The sequence below is a fragment of the Sorghum bicolor genome, chromosome 2, assembly GCF_000003195.3.
Source record: "Sorghum bicolor cultivar BTx623 chromosome 2, Sorghum_bicolor_NCBIv3, whole genome shotgun sequence".
Classification (NCBI taxonomy): Eukaryota; Viridiplantae; Streptophyta; class Magnoliopsida; order Poales; family Poaceae; genus Sorghum; species Sorghum bicolor.
Window position 1 is genome coordinate 6,067,024 of NC_012871.2, and position 26,262 is coordinate 6,093,285.

Genomic DNA, 26,262 nt, shown 5'->3' on the forward strand with positions numbered 1-26,262 from the left:
TGCTTTATAAGATGATTTATTGAAATTCAAATTGACAGGTCTGCCGTCTCTTTTTCTTGTCCACTGGCCGGGATCATAATCCTAAGAACTGGTCCCGGCCTGCTGGTGTGTCGAAAATGAAGTGCTCGCTGAGAGCAAGTATAATAAAAAGCTATTAGTATGCTTTATGTTAAGGTAGAAATGAAAAACAACTGAGGCTTTGTTCAGTTTCAAAATTTTTTGGGTTCTGGGTACTGCAGCACTTTCGTTTTTATTTGATAATATTTATCCAATCATGGACTAACTATGCTCAAAAGATTCATCTCGCGATTTACAGGTAAACGGTGCAATTAGTTTTTATTTTTATCTATATTTAATGCTTCATGCATGTGCTACAAGATTCGATGTGACAGAAAATCTTCAAATTTTTTTGATTTTTGGGTGAACTAAACAAGGCCTGAAGCATATGAACTAAGAAACTTTGTCCGAGGAAGAAGTAGGCTATAAATGAGATAACAACTATATGGGTTGGCTAATAAGTGGACCATATACGTTCATACAGCCAGCTGAAGGCTAGATTATTACCCTTATTCTCACTCCGAGAGGAGTCTACTCTCCGACTCTGAGTGTGAATGCATTATGAGTGTCTGTCTTATACTATGTAATTTTTAAAAAATACTAGTCTGATCTATTAGGGCCTCTAATTAGTAATACTAGGATTCTAGGACTTTTCAAAATAGAGGACGTTCTAGCATTTGAAAAATGTTGCAGAAAGCTGTTTGGTTCCACATGCTAAAATTTATTTTTTATCACATCAAATATTTAGACACATGCATAAAGTATTAAATATAGACTATTTATGAAATTAAAAATACAGATAGAGAATAATTTGTGAGATGAATTTTTTGAGTCTAATTAGTCTATGATGAAACACTAATTGCCAACTAAAACAAAATTCTATATTACCTGCCTCCGACCAAACACGCCTTTAGCTTCTGGAGCCCTGCAGCACTTGTCATAGATCAGCTCCTGTCGTCCACTACGAATAAAAAATGAAAAGAAACAAATGGTGTGGGAGAAGAGGCTCTCAAACGGTGCTGTGTCAAAGATGCATGCTGCTGCTGCAGACGTCTGAGTTCTGTGACAACTTGCAAAACGTCCTTTAGTCTGGGATGGAGGTAGCATCGAGTATTCTAACATGGGCCGCAGCCGGAACTCTTCGAACACATCAAGCAAACGAACAAGAATACAATGCCACCAACACAAGCAACGGCGATTCTTCTTTTTTTTTTCAGTGAGTAAAAAACCAACATCACAAGCAACGAACTAGATGCTTTCATTTGCTGGTCGCTCTCTTTGGTGTCTCCAACAAGCAACACCAGCTGATGATTCTTTCCTTCCCAAAAGAACAAAGGCACTCCTCCAACTTTAGCCGACCAGTTTGGCTGGTGGAGATGCATGTGAAACCATATCTGTTTTTATGCGCGTGCATGGCATATTTTTCAGTTTTTTCGAAGTGTGAAATCATATCTTTATGCAAAATGGGTTTTGGAATAGTTGCACAAGCAGAACCAAAAGAGCAATGCGTTCCTGAAATTTCAGAAAAGAGAGCATGCAGTGTCCAATAGGTTCTTCGTCTGGCTCCTTCCCCTCCTGCTCCTACCAAGCAGTAACGCGTAGGACGGCGGCGCCCTGACCAGTGTCTGCTAAACCTTCTCGGTAGCCAACATAAGGTTGCCTTCATACGTGCACCCTCCTCTGTTCGTATCTCTGTTCTTCTTGATGCTGCTTCTCCTTCTTTCGTTTTCTGTAGTCTGTATTGCGTATTGTTTCCTTGCCGTGGCAGTTCGCGCGTCGCAATCGATGTTCCCAACCAGCGGTGATCATTGCAGCAGACAAGTAGAAGTCCAAGGTCATATATATTCCTCTCCAACTTGTTTTTCATTCGATTAATTTGCGTCATATGACTTTGAAAAAATGAGTAAATAGGAAAACGCCGTTCAATCAGGTTTATATGCTGTTGATGCTTGAGATTGTGTTGCTGTTGGTTTTCTTTTCACTTCGTGTGGTTAGAGTTAGAGCATTCTATTACTCGATTGGTAATACTGCGTGTACTAGATGCCTCAGAACTGTCTGTGCATTCTTTGATTAATATTCTCACCAATCGTCCCATGTTCTGACTAGTTTTCTGAGATAATGGATTTTCATAATCCGGCCTCTATATCCACACACGTTCTGACTATTGTGTAGTCATCCTGTTCTTTTATAGATTATTAACAACTGCTGGGCAAGAATTGAGCTGAACTTTGTCTGCCACCACTCCTACTTTACTCAGGAGAAGATGGAGTTTGTTGTGGGTGCTTCGGAGGCCACCATGCAATCTCTCTTAGGCAAGCTGGGTGGCCTCCTTGCCCAGGAGTACACTCTGATCCGTGGCGTCCGCGGCGACATTCAGTACATCACCGATGAGCTCGCCAGCATGCACGCCTTCCTAGGTGACCTCGGGTCCACCCAGGAGGACCATGATCGCCGGCGCAAGAACTGGATGAAGCAGATCCGGGACATGGCATATGACATGGAAGACTGTATCGACGACTTCGCCCACCGCCTCCCTCACGACTCCCTCAGTGATGCAAGATGCTCCTTCATAGTGACACTGTTCTACGACCTGTGGACATTTTGGCCTCGCCGTGAAATTGCTTCCAAGATTGCTGAGCTCAAGGTCAGGGCACAACAGATTTCTGAGCGGCGCAGCAGATATGGTGTGGACAATCCAGACCCAACAAGAAGTGGGAGCAGCTCTGGAGCAGGAGCAACACATGCACATGCTGTTACATATGGCATTGCTGAGCATCTGATGGCGAGCCGTCAGCTCATCCGCACTCAGAATCCTGTAGGAGTGGAGGAGGACATGAAGAAGCTTCAGCAGTGGCTAACAAAACATGATAAAGACTCTCATCGAGCTGTTCTGTCCATAGTCGGATTTGGCGGTGTGGGAAAGACCACCATTGCCACGGCATTGTACCGGAATTTCAGGAATGAATTTGAGTGCCGGGCGTCGGTCACGGTTTCTCAAAACTATGATGAAGATGAAGTTCTCAGGGATATTCTGGGGCAAATCAAGCCAAGGGACAGCGAGCGGGAGCAACAAGACCATGACACGGGGAAGCTGGAGAAGAACCTAGCTGCTGCAATGAAAGGTTTAGTAAAGCGAGTTGTGCCACTCTCTTGTGGTCACAAGAAGCACGGCAATGGTGGCAGCACCCAATGGACTCAGAACAAGATTGACACAATGACCCGTGATCAACTTATTGGAGAACTAAAATGGCGCCTGAATGGAAAAAGGTAACTCTAAACCGTACCATTGCTTTCCTTTTAGTAGACATTGAGCTTTTCCAACAATTTAGTTAGCTTTTCCACATTTGAACAAAGCATATTACTATTGCGCATGTCCTGACTTCCTATTATACCCACCTTAGGGCAAGGAATCATTGAAACCTATACCACATACAAAAACAAATAGCATTAATAATTGCAGTAAAGTTGTGACAATTAAATCACACTTTTTTTAGAGTATAATGAACTAGATGCCAGCATAAACAGTTTGTATTAAGATGTTAGCTTGCTACGCACATCTTCTATCCTACACTATCAAGGGTACTACTCCACAAATGAATTGTTGTTTTTCCCGGGGCCTTCCTATTTCTGTATCTCCGGAGAGACAAGTCCGATGTTATAGCACGTCTGGCAACTATATTGGCAGTAGGTCATCTTGGTGTTCTGGATTTTCTAGATCTTCTAAAATGAGTATCATAGATTGGATTCTCATAATAACTCATAAGAATGCCATCTTAAGTCCACAAAAGGCATACTAAGAGCAACTCCAAGAGAAGAGCTATCCATGTTATGTATTCTATATTTGGCTATTTTGGGAGTGAAAAGAGAGTCCAACAGCTATTGTATTTGGTTTGCTAAAATAGCAAGTGAAAGGATCTAATTGGCCTAGAGGGGGGGGGGGGGTGAATAGGCGTATCTGAAACTCAAAAGCTCAAGTTGCGGAAGTTAAAAGCCTGCCGGTACTACTGACAGTTTGGGTCGGTACTACCGGTGTAAGACAGCCAGTACTACCGACGCAACTGTTGGTACTAACGACGCCCTATGAGAGCTACGAAATCAGAGTAGATTGAGTTTTGATTTCAGATCTGAGAGTTACCCCACTCTCCTAGATGTAGTAGAGGATGATGTTGAAGTTCCCTTGGCTCGGTTCTTCTCCAAAACGTAGATCGGCCCTTGTTCACCTATGAAAAGGAAGTAGAGAGGAAGAACACGAAGAACACAAGAACAAAGGTAGTCGATGCTACCTCCACAGCAAGACAAGATATTTTTCCCGAGGTTCGGCAATCCCCACGAAGGAGTTCCTACGTCCCCGTTGTTGAGGTGACCACGAAGGTCCGACCACTTAGGTCTCCTCCCTCAAGCAACCACACAGGTTAGCTCAAGATTTCCACTAAGAATCAAAGGGTTATACAAACACTTCGGGATGCCCTCACAAATGAATCAACACGGGCAACCACGAAGAACGCCTAGCCGGCTAGGGTTCCAAGAACCCAAGAGTAACAAATGCAAACCAAACCGGCAAGATGAAGAATCCAAGTGCTCAAGTCACAAATCGAAGCTCCCAACTCTCTAATCTCACTTCTCTAGCTCGAATCTCTCAAGGAGTGAAGTCTAGGAGCAAAGAGGGAGAGAGAGTGGGTGAGACAAAGCTTGGAGACTGATTTCTCAGATGTAGAGTTGAAGGAATGGGAGAGCTAACGGTTAGAAATGAGGGAAGACCTATTTATACATAGGTCCTGAACAACTGCCGGTACTACCGGGGCAACCACCGATACCACCGGCTACCTCAGATCTAACGGTAAGAAGTCTCTAGGATTTGCGAGAAATAAGCCTACCGGTACCACCGGGCCTTTGTCGGTACTACCGACCATTGCCGGTACCACCGGCAGTTCAAATCTCCGCAACCAAAGTCAGCGCAGATTTGGCCTGCCGGTACTACCGGCGTTTCACACCGGTACTACTGGTGCTGGCCGGTACCACCGGCCCGAGCCCGGTACTATCGGTAGTTCATTTTCTCGCAAAACTCAGGAGAAAGGCTGGCACTGCCGGTACCACCGGCCCTGAGGGTTGGTACTACCGGGTCACCCTGGCAGAGAAGAAATTTCCTAGTGCTTCGTGCGTGCAAGTGTGTCTCTCAAGCGCAAGAGCTAAGTTGACCTGAGCACTCTTATCCTCATCTTACCAACTCAATTTGCATCCCTCTTGATAGTGCGGCGTTTCCTATAACTCAAGCAAAGAATAAAAACTTTGTAGCCACTTGAGTCGAAACACCCTTCATCCATTGGAAATTTAAGGGTGCTATAATTCACCGAATGTTTTCGTTCAATTCCATCAATGGACTAAGACCTGTAGATTATGCACGATAAACATGTTAGTCCCTAATTTGGTTGTCATTAATTATCAAAACCCACATCGGGGGCGAATGCACTTACAAACTCCCCCTTTTTGGTAATTGATGACAACCAACTTAGGCTTATAAAAATTGAAAGAATTGAAGCTTTTGAATTCCAAAATTCAAGTTGAGCTCCCCCTCAATGTATGCATTGGATTCGAAATTTCAAATCTTGATTAGAATCAAGATGACATACATTAAGAACAAGCTCCCCCTAAATTTGCAATCCGTGGGGTGCCTAAGTGTGTGTGAGATAAAAAAAAGTGTGATGCATATGACAAGATATATCACAAAGAATAAAAAGAAAGAACTTGAATGGTTATGCAAGAAAGAAAAGGACTTAAAGCTTATCATAACCATTCATAAACATCATTGCATCAACACAATCCCAAAACAGCTAACAAAAGCAGGATATAATAATGAAATAAAAGTGTTTAGCTTACAATCAACCATCACACACACAAAGTTTAAGTTTACCACATGGTTCACCACACGAGATAATCCTAATACCAAGCCTAATACCATATGAGATAAGCCTAACACTCCCCCTTTGGCATCAAATGCCAAAAAGGGTAGGCTTCATGAAGCTCCAAGGGGCAAAGGCAGTAGGAGAACTACTCAACATTATCATCATCATCACGCTGCTTCAATGAAATTAGCCCTACCTACACCATTTGGATAATGACCATATAAGCTAGGAGCATCACAGTCATGGTGATCAAACCCAAGAAGGTGGGAGAACTGGCGGTAATCATAGTGGCAGTGAAGGCCCTCAGTCATCTAGTGAAGTATCTTGTGCTCTACATCAATATAAACTGTGGCCCAAAACTGACAAATAACCTCTGTGTTCCAGTTATGCTTGAATGTCATAAGTTGCAGGAGGTCAAAAACTAGTGAGCATAAATTCTAAAGGAGGTGAACCACATAGTATACTCAAACCAACTCAAATTTGTCCAGATTTCATGAAGCCATTACATAACTATGGACACATTTGAGCTGTGAAAAATAGATTTTGAAAGATTTACACAATTTTTCACAAGAGTTTTTGCCTATTCGAATACACACATGCACACACTAAGCATAATATCAGGCCTAGATGCACAAAGGTAAAGCAGATATTCAATCATGGAATGATATACCTTTTGATCAATGGCCTTGTCGTCTCCATCAAGGTTAAGATGTCCGGTTGTTGGCATTGGTGTCTTTATGGGTTTGGCCTTGTCAATGTCAAACTTCTTTAGCATGTCGGTGGTGTACTTGGTTTGACTTATGAACGTGTCGTCTTTGAGTTACTTGATTTGAAATCCAAGAAAGTATGTCAACTCCCCCATCATGGACATCTCGAACCTCTTGGTCATGATCCTACTAAATTTCTCACTGAAGTCCGCATTAGTACTACCAAATATAATGTCATCGACATATATTTGGCATAAAAAAATATCATTATTGACTTTGCGAGTAAATAAAGTGGGATCGGCTTTTCCAATCTCAAACCCTTGTTTGAGTAGGAAATCCTTGAGACAATCATACCAAGCTCTAGGGGCTTGCTTAAGCCCGTAGAGTGCCTTGTCCAGCTTGTAGACATGATCGGGATGATGTGGATCTTCAAAACCCGGCGGTTGCTCCACATACACAGTTTTGGAGAGGGGGCCATTGAGGAATGCACTTTTCACGTTTATTTGAAACAACTTGAAATCATGGTGAGCAGCAAAGGCAAGTAATATGCGAATAGATTCAAGCCTAGCTACAGGTGCATAGGTCTCCCCAAAATCCAAACCTTTGATTTGAGTGAAACCTTTGGCTACCAACCGTGCCTTGTTCCTTGTGACCATGCCATACTCATCTTCTTTGTTGCGGAAGACCCATTTGGTACCTAACACATTTTGCTTGGATCTTTCCACCAAGGACTAGACTTTATTCTTGGTGAAATTGTTTAGCTCCTCTTGCATGGCAATCACCCCATTCGGGTCCTTCAAAGCATTCTTCACCCTGTTTGGCAACATCGAGGAGACAAAAGAGTAATATTCACAAAAACCAACTAAACGAGAGTGTGTTGTTACCCCTCGTTGTGTGTCTCCCAAAGTGCTGTCAACGGGATGATCTCGTTGGATGGAGTGATGAACTCTTGGGTGAGGCACTGCTGTTCTTGTTTGAATTGGACCATCATCTTCATCTTCATAGTCTTGGTTGATTGGAGAATCAAGATCTTGATTGTCTCGATCACCACCTTAGTTGGATCTTGAGCTTGTGGTGAATCTTGATTAGCTTGTTCCATTGAGTCATGACCCCTTCTTGAAGTGGAAGTATCATCATGGGCATTGGTTGACCCATGATGCAAGTTTGGATCATGAGGAATTTGCATATGTGCATCATCTTTTTATTCTTCAACGGGTTTCACTTCACCGGTAGCAAGCTTTTTGATCACTTGATGAGATGGTTCTTCTTCACCTAAAATTTCAGCATTGACTTGCTCCTTTTGAGAGCCGTCGCTTTCATCAAAAGTCACGTCTACCGCTATTTCAATTTTTCCGGTGGTCTCATTGAAGACACGGTAGCCATGTTCGTTAGTACCATAACCAATTAAGAAACCTTCATCAACCTTTGGTGAAAACTTAGAGCTTTTGGATTTCTTATTGAGTATGAAACACTTGCATCCAAAAACTCTAAAGTAGTCCACCTTAGGCTTTGTACTGGTTAGAAGCTCGTAGGTGGTTTTCTTCCTCAACTTGTGGAGTTACAAGTGGTTGATAGCATGACATGACGTGTTGATGGCTTCCGCCCAATAGTCTTTTTCTAAAATCTTGTATTCATCCAACATTGCTATTATGGCTTCAATGAGCGTCCGGTTCTTCCTCTCCACAACACCATTTTGTTGTGGAGTGTATGGAACCGAGAACTCATGTTTGATGCCTTCTTCATCAAGGAAAGCTTCAATGTTGGTGTTTCTAAACTCTATCCTGTAGTCACTTCTCACTTTCTTGATCTTCACTTCAAACTTATTTTGAGCTCTTCTTGAAACCTTCTTGAAGATCCCTTGGGTTTCACCTTTATCTCTCAAAAGAAACACCCAAGTGAAGCGAGAAAAATAATCAACAATTACAAAACTATATTTGTTACCTCCAATACTTATATAAGCATTGGGTCCGATTAAGTCCATGTGAAGTAACTCAAGTGGTCTTTGATGTAGTCATGATGTTCTTAGTGGGATGCTTGTCTCCAACTTGCTTTCCCGCTTGACATGCACTACAAATTCTATCTTTCTCAAAAGAAACATTTGTTAGTCCTAGGATGTATCCACCTCTTTGAAGATCGGCCAAGTTCCTCATCCCAACATGAGCTAGACAGCGATGCCATAACCAGCTCATGCTATATTTTGCCACTAAACAAGTCTTGGACCCCACTCTACTAGATGAGAAATCAACTAGATAGAGCTTGCCCTTAAGTTGACCCGTAAAAGCAATAGAGGCATCCGACCTTCTAGAGACTTCTACACCCTTATCCGTAAAGAGACAATTGTAACCCTTCTCACAAAGTTGTGAGATGGACAACAAATTGTATCCCAACGAATTCACAAGTAATACATTTGAAATTGAATTATCATTTAAGAAAGCAATTTTACCCAAACCAAGGATATCTCCTTTACTATTGTCACCAAAGACAATCCTTTCACATGCAACTTGATTTGGTTGAAAGGAGGTGAACATGTTCTTCTCTCCGGTCATATGATTGGTGCATCCATTATCAAGCACCTATTTTGGTCCACCGGAGAAGTATTCCTACAACACGAGATTAAGTTGTTGTTTTAGGTCCCGAGATGGGACCTAGGGGGTTAGAAATATAAGACTTGGGCACCCAAAGACTCCTTAAGATTTGTCTCTTCTTAAGGGCACCCACATACTTCACAACAATCTTGCCATCCTTGTCCCAACAACACATGTAATCACAAATGTGATTGCATGAAATAGGCACTTGTTGCTTGGGCACCTCCACTTGCTTCTTCTTGATGTTCTTGTTGTTTGTAAGTGGAATTATAGGAGTAGCAACATTGTTCACCTTGTCTATAAGGTCAACAAGAGGCACACTTTTGTTGAACTTCACACAAGCCACCCCATTTATCATGTTTCTTCCATTGGCCTTACCATTATACCTATTGTAATCGAGGCCATCCTTGATTATGGGGTGCCTTGATGCCTTGAACACATTTGCCGGTTGCTTGTCCTTGCACTTGCAACCAATCTTGACAATTGTGTTTAATCTTTGGATCTCCTTGTCCTTCTTTGCTAGCTCAACAAGGTTAGTAACACAAGCATTTATATCAATATTTAAGCATCTTTCACAGCTTTTACTTGTTGAAGCTTTGGAATCCTTGGAAATGGTAGAGGTGCTAGTCCAAAGCTTGTCATAGTTTAGTTCAAGCTCATGATATTTAGTTGTCAAGCTTGTAAGGCTCTCTTGAGCCAAACTATGATCATTCTTTAGGCTAGCCAAAGAGTCATTAAGTGAAGAATGTCCCTTAGACAAATGATCATTAGCATCTTTGGCTAATGACAATTCTACACTCAACTTATCAGCCCTCTCCTTTTCCTTGGATAGACATGCTTCAAGTCCATGGTTCTTCTCCCTTTCCTCTAGGAGCAATTCCCCTTGCGACTCAATGCATGACTCAAGCTTATCTTTAGCATATATTAGCTTTAGGATTTTAGTTGCAGCAGCTTTACCATATTTCTTAATGAGATTTGATGCATAGTTTTCATCATCTTCATCATCACTATCATATTTACTAGTGGTGTGAGTGGGAGAGTCAAATTGTACCTTATCTCATCTTGCCATGAGGCATGTAGGAGTGTCATGGTCATCGTCGGAGAGGTTGGCGAAGAGTCTAGGTGATGAAGAAGTGCGGGTGAAGAGAGAGGTCGATGAAGCATTGTTGGTGAAGATGTTTGTTGAGGAAGATGCCTCTTGTATGGCGAGGGCAACCATACTCTTCTTCTTATTGTCATTGTCATCATCACTGTCACTGTCAGATTGCCATTCTTGACCTAGATGTGCTTCACCTCTCTTCTTATCCTTGTACTTCTTGTCACCTTGCTTGTTGTATCTTGACCTCTCCTCTTTGTTAGGACAATCGGCTGCAAGATGGCCGGTGTCACCACACTCATAGCAAAACCTCTTCTTGTATGGCTTGTTTCCTCCATATCTCCTCATATTATCTTTCTTCATTCTCAAGTAATTCTTGTAGTTTCCCACTAGCATAGCTTGCTCTTTATCAAGATCATCGTCATCATTATGCTTATGCTCACAACACCCTTTGTTGCAATGACTTGACTCACTTCCATGTGATGTCGTGAGTGCAATGCTCTTTCTTTGATTGATTGTCTCCTTAGCTTCATCATCCAAGACTTCATGATGCATCAACTTTGCAAGCATCTCTTGAGGTGTGGTCGTGTGGTAATTGTCTTTCTCCATAATGACGGAGGCAAGCATGTTGTTCTTTTGTCTATACACCCGACATATCTTTCTTGCTGCAGAGTTGTCATCCCATGTTGTTGCTCCAAGTGCTCTAATTTGGTTGATCAAGGACATGAATCTATCAAACATGGCCTTTGTTGTTTCTCCCTCAATCATGCAAAAATTCTCAATCTTACTTTGTAAGAGTTCAATGTTTCCAACTCTTACACTTTTATCTCCTTCAAATGACACCTTCAAAGTGTCCCAGATTTGCTTTGCATTCACCATACCATTTACTTTGTTGTTGTCCTCCGGAGTGAGGCATTGCAAGATCAAGGTGGCTGCCATTGCATTTAGGTGAAAGTCTCTCTCATCTTCAAGTGTCCACTCATTTGGATCTTGCGGTGGATTTACTCCAATGTCCACCACTTCCCAACATCTTGCGGCTATGAGATGTAGCTTCATCCTATGAGCCCAATCGGTGTACCTTACACCATCAAATGGAGGTGGTTTTCCAGAATTGATCATTGACAAGGTTGGATTCTTGCTTGAACCACCACAGTCAAAGCTAGCTTTGTTGTAGTTCTTTGATGTTTTGCTACTATCTTCATTTTCATCTTTGCTACCCGATTCATGATTCTTTTTGCCTAGAAGCTCTGCTTGCATCTTCTGCATTTGCTCTTGTTGCTGCAGCTGCAAGGATGCAGTGATCTGTGCTGTGATTTGATCAACAATTTGCTTTTGTGCTATTGGATCCATCTTGGCCAATGTTGGTCCTCACGCGGTGAAGCGTTTGTACGAGGAACCTTGCTCTGATACCAATTGAAAGGATCTAATTGTCCTAGAGGGGGGGGGTGAATAGGCGTATCTTAAAAACCTAAAACTCAAAAGCTCAAGTTGCGGAAGTTAAAAGCCTGCCGGTACTACCGACAGTTTGGGCCGGTACTACCGGTGTAAGACAGCCAGTACTACTGACGCAACTGTTGGTACTACCGACGCCCTATGAGAGCTACGAAATCAGAGTAGATTGAGTTTTGATTTCAGATCTGAGAGTTACCCCCACTCTCCTAGATGTAGTAGAGGATGATGTTGAAGTTCCCTTGGCTCGGTTCTTCTCCAAAACGTAGATCGGCCCTTGTTCACCTATGAAAAGGAAGTAGAGAGGAAGAACACGAAGAACACAAGAACAAGGGTAGTCGATGCTACCTCCACAGCAAGACAAGATATTTTTCCCAAGGTTCGGCAATCCCCACGAAGGAGTTCCTACGTCCCCGTTGTTGAGGTGACCACGAAGGTCCGACCACTTAGGTCTCCTCCCTCAAGCAACCACACAGGTTAGCTCAAGATTTCCACTAAGAATCAAAGGGTTATACAAACACTTCGGGGTGCCCTCACAAATGAATCAACACGGGCAACCACGAAGAACGCCTAGCCGGCTAGGGTTCCAAGCACCCAAGAGTAACAAATGCAAACCAAACCGGCAAGACGAAGAATCCAAGTGCTCAAGTCACAAATCGAAGCTCCCAACTCTCTAATCTCACTTCTCTAGCTCGAATCTCTCAAGGAGTGAAGTCTAGGAGCAAAGAGGGAGAGAGAGTGGGTGAGACAAAGCTTGGAGACTGATTTCTCAGATGTAGAGTTGAAGGAATGGGAAAGCTAACGGTTAGAAACGAGGGAAGACCTATTTATACATAGGTCCTGAACAACTGCCGGTACTACCGGGGCAACCACCGGTACCACCAGCTACCTCAGATCTAACGGTAAGAAGTCTCTAGGATTTGCGAGAAATAAGCCTACCGGTACCACCGGGCCTTTGTCGGTACTACTGACCATTGCCGGTACCACCGGTGGAAGGCCGGTACCACCGGCAGTTCAAATCTCCGCAACCAAAGTCAGCGCAGATTTGGCCTGCCGGTACTACCGGCGTTTCACACCGGTACTACTGGTGCTGGCCGGTACCACCGGCCCGAGCCCGGTACTATCGGTAGTTCATTTTCTCACAAAACTTAGGAGAAAGGCTGGCACTGCCGGTACCACCGGCCCTGAGGATTGGTACTGCCGGGTCACCCTGGCAGAGAAGAAATTTCCTAGTGCTTCGTGCGTGCAAGTGTGTCTCTCAAGCGCAAGAGCTAAGTTGACCTGAGCACTCTTATCCTCATCTTACCAACTCAATTTGCATCCCTCTTGATAGTGCGGCGTTTCCTATAACTCAAGCAAAGAATAAAAACTTTGTAGCCACTTGAGTCGAAACACCGTTCATCCATTAGAAATTTAAGGGTGCTATAATTCACCGAATGTTTTCGTTCAATTCCATCAATGGACTAAGACCTGTAGATTATGCTCGATAAACATGTTAGTCCCTAATTTGGTTGTCATTAATTATCAAAACCCACATCGGGGGCGAATGCACTTACAGCAAGTCATCTATTCCAGAGTTCTCGCATGGTAAATATAGCATGCATGTCCCGCTAGCCATATGATTTGTTGTATAGAAAGACTGTTGGAGATTTTTGTTTTTTTACATGATTTTCTATTTTAGAGGTTGGCTAAATCTTGAATTTAGCCATCTATTTTTACCAACTCTCTTGGAGTTGCTCTAAGACTATCTCCAACAAATGTCACCCAAAATACAAGACTCATTCGTCCTATGGATAGTACTACAGGCAAAAGGTTCAATACCTATTTTTAGTCTTCTCCAACAACAAGACCTAAAAGACAACACTTTCTGCAGATGGGCCTCGAGGAGAGAGGATATCAAAATTTAGGTTATGCCTTTCCTGATACCTAAAATGAGTGTTCCATATAGGTACTTTGTTGGAGGCTATAAGTATTATGTTGGAGGCCCATTTTGGGTTTGGCTTCTGTAATGGGTCTCCTGTTGGAGAGAACCTAAGGGCTATCAACATTCAACAATGTGTCGGTGTAGGAAGGGTGCGTGCTCGTAGATGCTTATGGTGGACTAGCCATAGAAACTTTCTGCACCACGGCGTGGATAGACTTTGCTACATTTGTGGTGCAATGAGGTCAAGCACGAGCTTGTCCATATGCTATTGGTAGAACTTAAAAGGAAGCCAACATGAAGGAGCAAAGGCATTGCCTAGGTCCCTTGTGTCATGATTGTCCTGCTAGAGGTGTATATGTTTGAACACATAGAGTGGTACACAACAGAGGACACCTAGGCAAAGATGGTAGGTCCAATCTAGTGATCATGCCAGGACGTTGCGTATGCCCATTGCAAATTTGTATGGTGGTGCTATTGTGTAAACACAGGAGCCTAATCCATTTAGTAGTATTTGAGGTAGTCAATTCTCTCTATCTTCTCATAACAACGCCTTGTTAACAACCATTGAAATTCATTCAATAACAATCTCTTTTAATAACCGGATGTCCTTAGCTTTAACAATACCTACATCTCAGCTTGAATCATTTTCCAATGGCTTCCCTTTGACAACCTCAACATCGACGGTAAGTGAATGTGTCATGCTTTCCTTCTATAGATCGATGCCATGATATGACTACATTTGCCACAAACAATGGCATTGTATCAAAGCCCACCCTTATCACTAGCATTTGTAAACACAACATGATGCTTCATCAACACCAACAACACACATCTTACATATTGGGGTAATCAACTACTCACTTCCCCATAACATCAAAGATTTCTGATTAGACCAACCTTGTTGTCATCACAATAGCAAGTGCTCATCTCCATGCACTCATGCATGATGAGGTCAAAAAACATTCTAGATTATCGATAGTAGAATCATTACATCCAAGGAGAACATCTAAAACAAGTAGTTTGAGATAAAACGAATTTCCAAAGCTAATCTAACAATCTTACTGTTGGGAATTCTTAACGTCATTACCAAAAGTAGACTTAGTTTTCTATTTCTGATAACGGTGCCAAAAAAATGGCAAACCTATCCCTCATGCCACTTAAGCCAAGTTGTCATCCCCAGCATGACATGAGAGACATGGTATTGAAATATGCAATTGCTCTCCTGAATAAATAATAAATAAGATCTGCAAGCGCACAGATTAATACCGATATAGCATTTTAATCGGGAAGTATTCCAGGTATCGTTATTTATATTTTTACCACTGGGAAGGGATTACTAACATCAGTGTTGATTATGGAATGAAATATGGAACTGAGTATCTATCATTGCATGTGTAATAGAGAGCATTCATCTATCTCTTGCATACAGGGATAAATGTCACATAAATATAGATAAAGTATGAATGGTGACAAAGATAACTAATCTGATCAGCATGACTAGCCACATATAATAATAATAAGCACCTCAACAGATGTTCTAGCAAGTCATTAGCATGGGATTAGGATGAACTACAAGAATATTTCCTAAGTTATTCTTAACTATAAAGTCTAGCATATCATAGTTAGTGCAATTATACTTGACAATCATTGCGAGAAAGGACTATGCCCATGCATAGTGATATTATCAAGGAAGGTGAGAAACATAGCAATCACTCCCCTGTAATAATGTTGCTCTGCCTACCCTATACACGGGAGGGGGACTATATAAGAATCAATGGAGCTCTCACCACCACGAACTACCCCGCAATCCGGCATATAGGGTACAATCGCAGATAAATACGGTATAGGCACCACGCCTACACAATATCTATCATTTACCCATGGATCCGATGGATAAACGCTATATGATCCTAAACATGTATATAATTCCAATCTAACTAAGCCAAGCATATAACTATGATAAACTAAGAACAATATAATTGCAAATATAAACAAGTAGAGCAAAGTCATAATCAATATATTGAAATAGAACAAAGTTGTATTCATAATATTGAAGAACAATGATGAACAAATGAGGAACATTAGAGGAATTACCAAGAATCCTTTTGACAGATCCAGAAACCAATCAAAGATTGACTCCTTCTAGTTCTAATCCTATGTAGCTATGCTAAACTAGAGATCTAGTTGATGTGGTGGCTCTAGGGCTTGATCAGAGACTCTCCTCCTGATGAATGAATTAGGGTTTGAGGAATGAGAATGAGTCCTCCTCCAGGGGCCAGGGGGCCTGCTCTTATAGCCCCTCCAAATGAATATGGACCGTCGGATCAAACCGACCTTAATCGTACGGTTTTCCTTAATCCTTTAAGTCGGTGGAGCATTATCCGCGAGACGGGGCCTAATTGGCTGAGAGCCTTGGGCGGGCGCCCAAGGGGGGAGGGCGGGCGCCCAGCCCCCGGGTCCGCTCGGCCTTCCGCTCGTTCCCGCGGCTTCTGGACTCTTCTATATGTTGGATAATTATGGTACACGTTAATATCTCTATGTAAACCCGACGTGTGGACCTTTCCTCCATATTCTCTGATAACCCCTGTAGAAATAGACAAACACCAAAACTCGTGGAATTCTGTCAGATAAAACCCTAAGTCTGGGTGTTGGTCGCATTTCGATCCTTTTCTTTATTTATTTGATGATTATATTTGATACTTAAGGACCGTTAACACTTACTAAGGTGCCATCCATATCAAAGTCCATCACCATCACACAATAGACCACAGAGCTAGTCATCAGCAAAAGCTACCGTTGTTGAGCGCTCCCTCGCTCCCTCAACCCTAACGCTGCTAGAGCTCGACACCGGAGGACTGGCGTGTGGCAAAGATAGTGGTTACATGGATTTATCCTCTCCCTTGGTGAGGTCAACACAAGGGCGTTGCTGCTCTAATCTAGATCCGATGTGGCAGAGGTAGCGTGTGCTACGAAGGGAGGTGGTGGTATGCTCAAGTGGAGGAGGCCGGTAACGGTGGTCCACGGAGGGCTTAAGGCCTCATTCCTTGCGTGTTTCGTGAGGTGGCCGCACCAGCGTTCATGGTGGAAAGGCAACAGGGAGCGCCAATGAGAGACTACTCTCAATATGCTTTCGAATGCGCACACCTAGGCTAGGCTAGGCGATGACTGAGTAGTAGGCTACAACCCTAAGGGTTTGTGTCCATGACACAAAACCTCTCTACTCCATGCGGTTGTGTCCGACAATGAGCAGCATGGGATGGAGGTGGGGGAGCAGGGGAGGCCACTCCGCGTCGACCTATGTGGCCGCCCTCCGATGAGAGGGGCGTCTCCCTCAACTCTGCGCACTTGGTGCTAGATCACATCTAGATCCAAATGCTTCGACCCCTATGCATGCACATGCCCTCGTTTGCTCACTGGCTAGGCCAGGTGGTGGCTGGGTGGACAACGTTATTGTTGAAGCCACACACGCTCGTGTGTGCCTAGGTCTACGCTCGTGTGTGCTGATCGACGAGCGGTCTAAGCATCAATGGCTAGTCCTTGTCGGGTAGAAGGTAGATCTAGCAGAGGTGGTTTCATATGCAGCGGTGTCCTAGGTCCGATACGGTGGCGGAGTCTAGTGAAGCAAAAGCAATTCTTGTCAGCTCTCGTCCAATCTGCTAGTTACGATGGGACGACGATGATGGACGAAGGTGGGCTTACTGACAACACACTTGGCATCAAATTACTTGAAGCGGATGAAGATGGAACCTGTGGAGGTTCATAGTGATGGTGCACTAGGGGTAGCATTGTCTTGATGACTTCCACTAATCACCGAATCTTGCCTTTTCAGGAGAGGATGTCAAAAAACAAGGATGTGTCGAGGTCATAGTTTTTTCTCTTTTTTTGTTGTGTCTTCTCTGCTTTGTTGGGGTGTGAGCCTAAGTGATGTACCCTTTTGACTGTGTATATCTTTCGTGGATATAGAGGTCAGATTAATGAAAATCTATTATCTAAAAAATCATCAAAAAGTACGTCCTCACTAAAACAAAGTGGATCAATTTGATTTTGGCATTGATGCATTAGCTTTAGCTAGCCATAATACTTGTGTTAGTCAATCTTACAAACCAACAACCCTTCAACCATATGGCAAACAACATCAGTTCCAAGTTCCACCAATGTGTATGGACAGCGTCAGCACTTTGTGCGCCATATGTTGCCCACAACGCTAGCCATTGCTTTAAAAACAATGAATATGCTACTAACACAATCTATTGCATTATTGTCTTTCTACCAACATGCTCTGATTCTCCCATATCAAGACAATGAAGTTAGTGTACTGTACTACTAAAGCTTGATGCAAGTTATCAACTTTGCAACATCTTTTGTTGCTATTTCTCTATGCAAGTTATCACCCTAGCTATATCTCGTTCCCATCAGAACTTTGAGGAAATGCATTGTAGATGATCAGTTGTAGACTTCCATCCTCAAACCAAGAGAACAACATCCAATGGAGACCATGCTTCTATAACAAGCAACAAGGAACATGTCTACAACTAATAGCTTCCTCAATATATAGGCAACAACAATGACACCTAAGGATGTAACTACAAAGGAACATCACAGGCAAGATTGACAACATGCATGGAGGAACATGGAGAAATGGAACTTTACTGTATAAATGGAACACCATTTGTCTTAGGAAAACATTGATAAGGCCTTTTTTTCCAAGACAAAGGTCATGATTTTCTTTTGTTTAGTGGTACTCTCTAAGCTCGGATCATTTCCTTGAAGGTCCTAACTAGTTTTGTTCACACTAAAGGAATCACTGAAAGTTGAGTAATTCCCTTTACCTTCTTGTGATAAAGGCTATAAAAGTCAATAGACGTCCACGTTGTCATCCATTAGCGCATCAAAGATAGTGCAAGGCTGCTTTCATGCTTCCTTTCTTCCTCCTAGTTGCACCTAGTCCTAGGGCTGCTAAATCTCCCCCTCCACCTCCCCACATGTTCATCACACGTGGTATTGTTCCTGTGATCAATACCACATGAACAAACACACACCTCCAATCTACCTCTGTCCTTTAATACTCATTATCTATCCAAATTCTCCTTCAATCTACACTCATCTACCACCAAATTTCCAATTCCTATCATATTCTATACATTTAACCCCCTCAAAAGGATCAGATTCACAAGAGTCCATCTATACCATTATTAAGATATACAAGAAAAGGATGGAAACTCAAATTAATTAATGTATAAGTTCATCGCACAACATATGCATTTAAGACCAAAGTTATAATTCACATTACCATTTCATGTAAAAAATAATCAAGAATAGTAGTAACATAGCTAGAGGCATTTTACATAATCAAAGTTTTACACAACTTGATGTATATAGCTCAAGATTATGATGTTAGGAAGGCAACAAAGAAAGTTGCATCCACCCAATTCACAAAAAGTGATACTTTAGGTAAACCAAAATTGTTTAATGGGAGTACCTATAGGAAATAGAGCATAATAAAATTTCTTTATGATAATCCTAGCCCATTTAAGATTCAGTATAATATATAAAAGAAAATATTAATGGTAAGGTAAAATAAAACTTTTCAATAAAATCAAGTTGATCAATGAGATACACTAGTAGAAAAGAGTACAACACAGACGCCTCCTTTTTATACCACAGGCGGTTGTAGTTATCACGCGCCTATGGTATAAAAAGGGCGGTGGCAGAACTACCAACCATCTGTGAAGATGCATTTTCACAGGCGGTTTTCCTAACAAAACCGCCTGTAGAAATCATGCATTTCTATAGGCGGTTGTCCTAAGGAACCGCAACTAAAAATCAGATTTCTACAGGCGGTTTTCCTAACAAAACCGCTTGTAGAAATCATGTATTTCTATAGGCGGTTTTCTTAAGGAACCGCCACTAAAAATCATATTTCTACACGCTGTTGCTTAAGCTGTAAAAATACTTTGAAATTGAATTTTTTGAGCTTTTCAAATAACCTCGTTTGAAAAAACTGTCAAAATGAAAGTTGTAGATCTCGAAAAGTTATGAAATTTTGTAGTTGATAATTTTTTCATTTGAGATCATCTTGTCGTCGAAAACAACGTTTGAATTTCTCAAATTTGAAATTCAAATTTTGTAAATGACCTCGAATGGAGAAACTACCAATATAAAAGTTGTAGATCTTGAAAAGTTATGAAACTTTGTAGTTGACAACTTTTCTATTTGAATCCATTTAGGGCCTCAAATAATCAATGTATGCTCAGTATAGGATAATATGTGGGGAACTAAACTCTAATATAGACACATTTGAGTGATAGGTGGAGTGACAGAGGAGGTAACGCGCGAGAGTGAGGTCTCAGGTTCGAATCCCACGAGCTGTGCCAGTGGGCCTTCCCTGATATTGGCCCATTTCTAATGGCCTTCAGCACAGGCGGTACTGAAAAATACCAGTAGAAATAGGTTAACAGCCGCATGTACAGTATGCCTCTGTACTAGTGATAGGCACAATTAGATTATTGATAATAGCTATGCAATTATGGGGGCCATCACACAAGTTCAATAAATAAACTGATAAAAACATTAAAGTAGACAGACAAACTCAATGGCTAGGATGCTCATGAAAGGTACATACAACATACTTATTCCCTTGGTCCTAATATACGGTATCCAGGCATTCGAAATTTGTCCCAAATTACAAGGGTGAAGTAACCCCCAACTCAGTTTAAAAAGACAACATTCACTTGCATGCATAACATTATTGTCTATCACCAACCCAAATATGGTAATTAAAATATCCTTCCATGATTAAGGTATAACTACATCCATCATTTTGTTTACCTTACCCTATAATATGTCCTAAAATTCATAGGATATACTGTATTTTAGGATCGAGGAAATAAACAATAATCTGCACGTTTTTTTCTCACTTGTAGTTTATTTGGTTTTTCTTCGCAGGTATCTCCTCTTGATTGACGATGTATGGTCTGTAGAAACATGGGAGAACATTAGAAATTGGTTGCCATATACAAAAGGCAGTAAAATAATTGTGACTACCAGGTTTCAAGCTGTTGGTGCGGCCTGCTCAGAAAGAGATGGAACTGATTCTCTGCATACCATTAAAGTTCTTAGTGAAGCCAACTCCAAAAGTTTATTTAACCTTGGTGTTTCTGAGTCCCGAAGCAGCAAATATACAATTGATATGGAGAAAGAAGAGGTACACGAGGAGATATGGAAATATTGTGGGGGGTTGCCTTTGGCCATAGTAACCATGGCTGGCCATGTTGCCTGCAACCCAACAAAAAACAATGATGATTGGAATAAAATGTGCAGGACATTATTTCCAGAGCAGGTGGTTCCCCTTACCCTTGATGGAGTCACAAGGATACTCGATTATTGCTACAATGATTTGCCTCCAGATCTCAAGACCTGCTCATTGTACTTGAGCATATTTCCCAAAGGATTGACAATTAGTAAGAAGCGTCTGACCAGACGATGGATATCTGAATGTTTTGTTACAGAGAAGCAAGGGCTTAGTGCAGAGGAAGTTGCAGAAACATACTTTAATCAGCTCATAAGCAGGAAGATAATTCGACCTGAGGATCACAGTAGCAATGGGAAGGTAAAATCCTTTAAAGTCCATGACATGATTCTTGAGTATATTGTGTCCAAATCAAGTGAAGAAAATTTTATTACTGTTGTTGGTGGCCATTGGCTGATGCCTGCTCCTAGCAACAAAGTTCGTCGACTCTCCATGCAAAGCAGTGGTCCCAAGCATGTGAATTTAACAAAAGGCATGAACTTATCTCAAGTGCGATCACTGACAGTGTTTGGAAGCCAGAACCGACGACTGCCTTTCCATTCATTCAATAATGGAATAATTCAAGTTTTGGATCTTGAGGGTTGGAAGGGTATGACAGACAAACATCTGAATGACATATGTAAAATGCTTGTGCTCAAGTATTTGAGCCTCCGACGAACAGAGGTTCATGAGATTCCATCGAAGATTGAGAAGCTCCAGTACTTGGAAACTCTTGACATAAGGGAGACAGATGTTGAGGTCCTTCCCAAAGCTTTCGGCCAGCTCAAACGTCTTTGTAGCATGCTTGGAGGGAGTAAAACCCCAAAGAAGGCATTGAAGTTGCCACATGAGAAGAATAAGGAGCCGATGAAAGCACTTCGTATACTCTCAGGAATTGAGATCAATGAGGACTCAACAGCTGTAGCAAGCCTACATCAGTTGACTGGGCTAAGAAAGCTTGCCATTTATAAGCTCAATATACAGGAGGGTGGTCAGACTTTCAAACAATTACGCTCCTCCATTGAATATCTCTGTAGCTGTGGTCTGCAGACACTGGCAATCAATGATGAGGGCTGTGATTTTATTGACTCACTGGACACCATGTCTGCTCCTCCAAGGTACCTTGTTGGGCTGGAGCTGTCTGGCAAGATGGAAAGACCCCCAAAGTGGATCGAAGATCTCAACAATCTATATAAGCTGACCCTTTCTGTGACAGTTCTTCGGACTGAAACTTTTAAGCTCATTCAGAACCTGCCAAAATTATTCACTCTCACCTTTACACTCAGCGTACAGAAGGATGATCGGGACATAGTTGACATCCTTGAAGAAAATAAGCTGCTTACTGACAGGGAGATCGTTGTTCCACCTGGTGGGTTCAAGAGTCTAAAGTTGCTTCGCTTCTTTGCAACTCTCGTGCCAAGGCTGAGCTTTGCAGTTACAAAAGAAGAAGTAATGCCAGCACTTGAGAGGATTGATATGCGGTTTCAAGCTTTTGAAGGAATTTATGGCATTGAGACTCTTAAAAGTCTCCAAGAGGTGCATCTCAGTGTTGGTAATCAAGCAGACGAAATAACCAAATTCTTGGTAGATGAACTGAAGGACAGCCCCAATCATTTAGCCAAAGAATATGCTGAGAAGTGGCCACAAATTATCACTGACTGAAGTCTGAAGATATTAGAAAAGATGCCATTATTTTTCTGTTCAGCTACATCATGTGGTACTGTATTGTTACATGGAGGCCATTTCATCAAATCTGCATTATCTTCTTTTGTGGGCTAAACAAACAAACTGCATCCTATGCTACTGTCACAACCTTTATTTGTTACTGTACTTTGTACTTTTGTGGTACTGTTACTTCCATTATTGATTTATTTATGTCGTTTTTATTTGTGACATCTATTTCATTTTTACGTACTTGATTGCCATTTGTATACCCTTTATTTAAACATATTGCAGTCCCATGGTTCAGGCTGTTGTTATATGCTGCACCAAATATTATGGAGATTAGACAGGATATAGTGCAATTACTCTTGCCCAAGTTGCTAGAGATTTTAAAGGGTAGATTATCTTCAATTGCATTTTCCCCAATGCATTGTTATCTTACTTGACTAGCAAAGAGTATGGATTATCTAGTCTCTGTCTAGTTATTTTGAATAACATATTGTTCCTACTATCTAATCCTTTCTGTTTTATCAAAAATCATTGCCTGTCGAAGCAGTGATGAACCTAAAGTAAATGTGTTACAACCTACATATGCGTTATTTCAGAACCTTGATATTGACCACTGCTAGTAGCCACCATGAAACGAAGAGAACAGGATACCTTGTTAGAACTCAAATGGATGTTGAACTAAATTGCTAATGAGGGGATTGGGTGATATAACCTGATGAAGCAGCTCCGACCTCACGCAGCAAATCCCACCTCCTCACGTCAACCGGGTGCCGGGAAGCGAAGATCACCGAAGGTGACATCATGGCCGAGACAAATTAAAGGACCCAAAATGGCAACTAGAGGGGAGGGGTGGGGGGTTGAATGGGACCATTAAAGGTTCTCACAAAATATTTGGGCCCTGTCCCAATATCACCACCAAACACGCAAACCAAACACCATGATGTCCATGACCCAGAAGAGTGGGTGGGTGTTCCTACGAACGTAGTGGGACACCACAAAGTAGACGGACTGCAAAGCAAACACATTGAATTGAGGAATCAAAAATAGGATACTCAACATATATTAAGAAGAAGTAAGTTCCTGAATCTAAAATATCTAAGCCAACTGTGACTACAGTACCATAAGTACCTTTTATAAGTGGAAAGCCAAAGCAAAAGACGGAACACGAATTGGGGCTTAGAAGCACAAACCGCGAATAAAGAAACTCGGGCTAGAAATTCTGGTCTTGGACTAGAATATCCATTAGAGAGAGAAAAGGCCGGGACGGACCTCTAAGGAGAGCAATGAACTTGGGCAGCCTGGGTGAGATGCCTTCCTGCGCGACTATATGGATGGGTCACGGGGCCCATGGACAAGTGCCCTTCATGACTTAACTTCGCTTGACGCAAGCCTCATGATGATGCCACATGGCACTTCGATTCCCGCCAAAACCACACCAGGGTTTTGAGTCTCAAACTCAAAAACCGTCCACCGGTGGTTTTGAGGCTTAGCCCACCAAACTGTCCACGCCTAGTTTTGTGCCCCAAACCAGCAAACTGTCTTTCGATGGTTTTGAGGGCAAAACCACCAAATCCCTCTGATGGTTTTAAGGACAAAACCAGGCATGACTAACCGATGTCAGCGTGTCCGACCTCCGCCAAGCTTGACGCATTTGCCTTCCTTCCTAACTTGATCGACGCCATCTACATCACCCATGTAGATGCTTGTCTAGGCTCCACCAACTTCCACGATGCCATCGTCCTCCTCCTCGACTTGGTCGACGTCGTCATCATCACCCATGTACTCTTGCAATTGCTGATATCCCCAAGTGTTAGGCACAATGGCTGATCACCCCGCCTCCTAGTCCCTCGGTCCAAGCCTCACGTCCGTCCTTCACCTCTCCCAGTCCATCGACATAGCACATCCCTACTTGACCTTCACCTCACTATCAACCACCACCTTCGAGCTCTCGACACCTACACATGCCATGGTTAGTTCACTGACTCAATCCAAGATGCAAGTCACGTTGATAATCACTCATCACAACTGAACTCACTTATCAACCTTGTTCTTACAAATTCCAATAGTGATTCCTTCAGGAAGGGAACAATGTCAATCATGCTTCCGTTGCTCATCCAAGAAATGGATCGAGTTCTCACCCATAGAAGACATGCTGGGGGAACATGATGCCCTCAACAGGGAAAGCGGCGCCCATGTGCATCACCATCATCGAGGCTTTCACCCAAGCTGTCCCTAGCACAATCATCAGGCCAAGATGCTGAACCCCTAGCTTGCAACCACTGCCATCTTGTTACTGCCTTGATGTCCCACATAAGTTCCTCTAGAGGGGCACTAACGAGCCAGTTGCTATGCTCGGCCACCACCACCTTTGACCGGGCCACACACGGAGCTGACACGCAACGCTGCAGCTCGCCGAACCGCCCCTACCTACCAAAATCGGTGTTGGCACCCGATACCAATGCTATTGGCCTCCACCGTCCACTGTCAAGAGCGAGTGCTCCACCACCAAGGGCGCTGCCCCAAGCCCAGAGGACACCGAATGTGGCCGCTAGGGCCGAGCATCGTGGTTGCCATTGCAGTCGTTGTCACTCACACTGGGGACACTAGATCTGGCTACCTAGGCGCTGAATCCGGCGGCCCAGGCACTGAAATGGCCCATGTCAGCGTCATCGCCGCTGCAGTGCCATGGAGGAAGGGGAGAATGGGGGGGAGAGAAGAGTGCTGCCTCCATCTTGCACCGGATGGGCTCCGATTGGCGCCGCCACAGGCCCAGTGGGCAGCCCCGCCGAGACCCACATGGCTCATGCACTACAGGAAAGCCGAACTTTACCGGGTGTTAAATGCTTTGCCGAGTGCCAAAAGTCGGGCACTCGGCAAAGAGGCTCTTTGCCGAGTGCCGCACTCGGCAAAGCATGACACTCGGCAAAGAGGCTCTTTGCCGAGTGCCAAACACTCGGCAAAGTCCGGCCCTCGGCAAAGACCATCTTTGCCGAGTGTCCGACACTCGGCAAAGGGTGACGGTGGTACACACCGTTAGTCTTTGCCGAGTGCCAGAAGTTTGACACTCGGCACAGATGGTCTTTGCCGAGTGCTAAATTTGGCACTCGGCAAAGATTTTTTTAAAAAAAAGGTTTTTTGTCTTCAAATTTTTTCTACTAACTTTACACTTTATTTTGAAGCCTAAGTTAAAATTTGGCACAATTATCAATATATTTCATATATATATATTTAATTTATTTTGCTTAAACGTATTTCTTCCGAAAATACAATATTGAACTACAGGTGCATCAAATCATAGAATTAGTTGGTTTGAAAAATGATATTCACAATACTTACTATAGTTTGAGACCATTTCCAAGAGCACACCCGGAATTTCGAACGTCTTATACACGAAATATGGCGACAAAGTTGCGGGAGAAATGCATTTTAATTTTATAAATTGCAAATGAAGTCCGAAAATCTTAAAACTTGACGATATGTCTTTACATCTCATGTAGATGCTATGATAAAAATTAGGGAACGTTTCACAAAAGTTATCACGTACGTTAGTTATAAACCCACACCTCTCACATGTGATCACATGTG

At 42.6% G+C, this 26,262-nt stretch overlaps 1 protein-coding gene across 3 annotated transcripts; it reads left to right on the forward strand.

Moving 5' to 3' along the window:
- On the forward strand, positions 1,312-22,994 carry LOC8075052 (putative disease resistance RPP13-like protein 3). Of its 3 annotated transcripts, XM_021452362.1 has the most exons (4): positions 1,313-1,712; positions 1,826-1,891; positions 2,315-3,324; positions 20,664-22,994. In XM_021452362.1, the coding sequence occupies exons 3-4, from the start codon at positions 2,321-2,323 to the stop codon at positions 22,666-22,668; spliced, it is 3,009 nt and encodes a 1,002-aa protein (XP_021308037.1). In that variant the 5' UTR covers positions 1,313-1,712; positions 1,826-1,891; positions 2,315-2,320; the 3' UTR covers positions 22,669-22,994. The 3 variants fall into 3 exon arrangements, with proteins under 3 accessions (XP_021308038.1, XP_021308037.1, XP_002459474.2); XM_021452363.1 differs by having other exon boundaries at positions 1,312-1,891; positions 2,249-3,324; XM_002459429.2 differs by having other exon boundaries at positions 1,313-1,891.

Excerpts from the sequence above, each read along its gene's own strand:
- LOC8075052 (XM_021452363.1), top strand. The coding sequence starts at position 2,321 with ATGGAGTTTGTTGTGGGTGCTTCGGAGGCCACCATGCAATCTCTCTTA. Across the intron at positions 3,325-20,663 it reads TGGCGCCTGAATGGAAAAAG|GTATCTCCTCTTGATTGACG; the intron begins GTAACTCTAAAC and ends TTTTCTTCGCAG.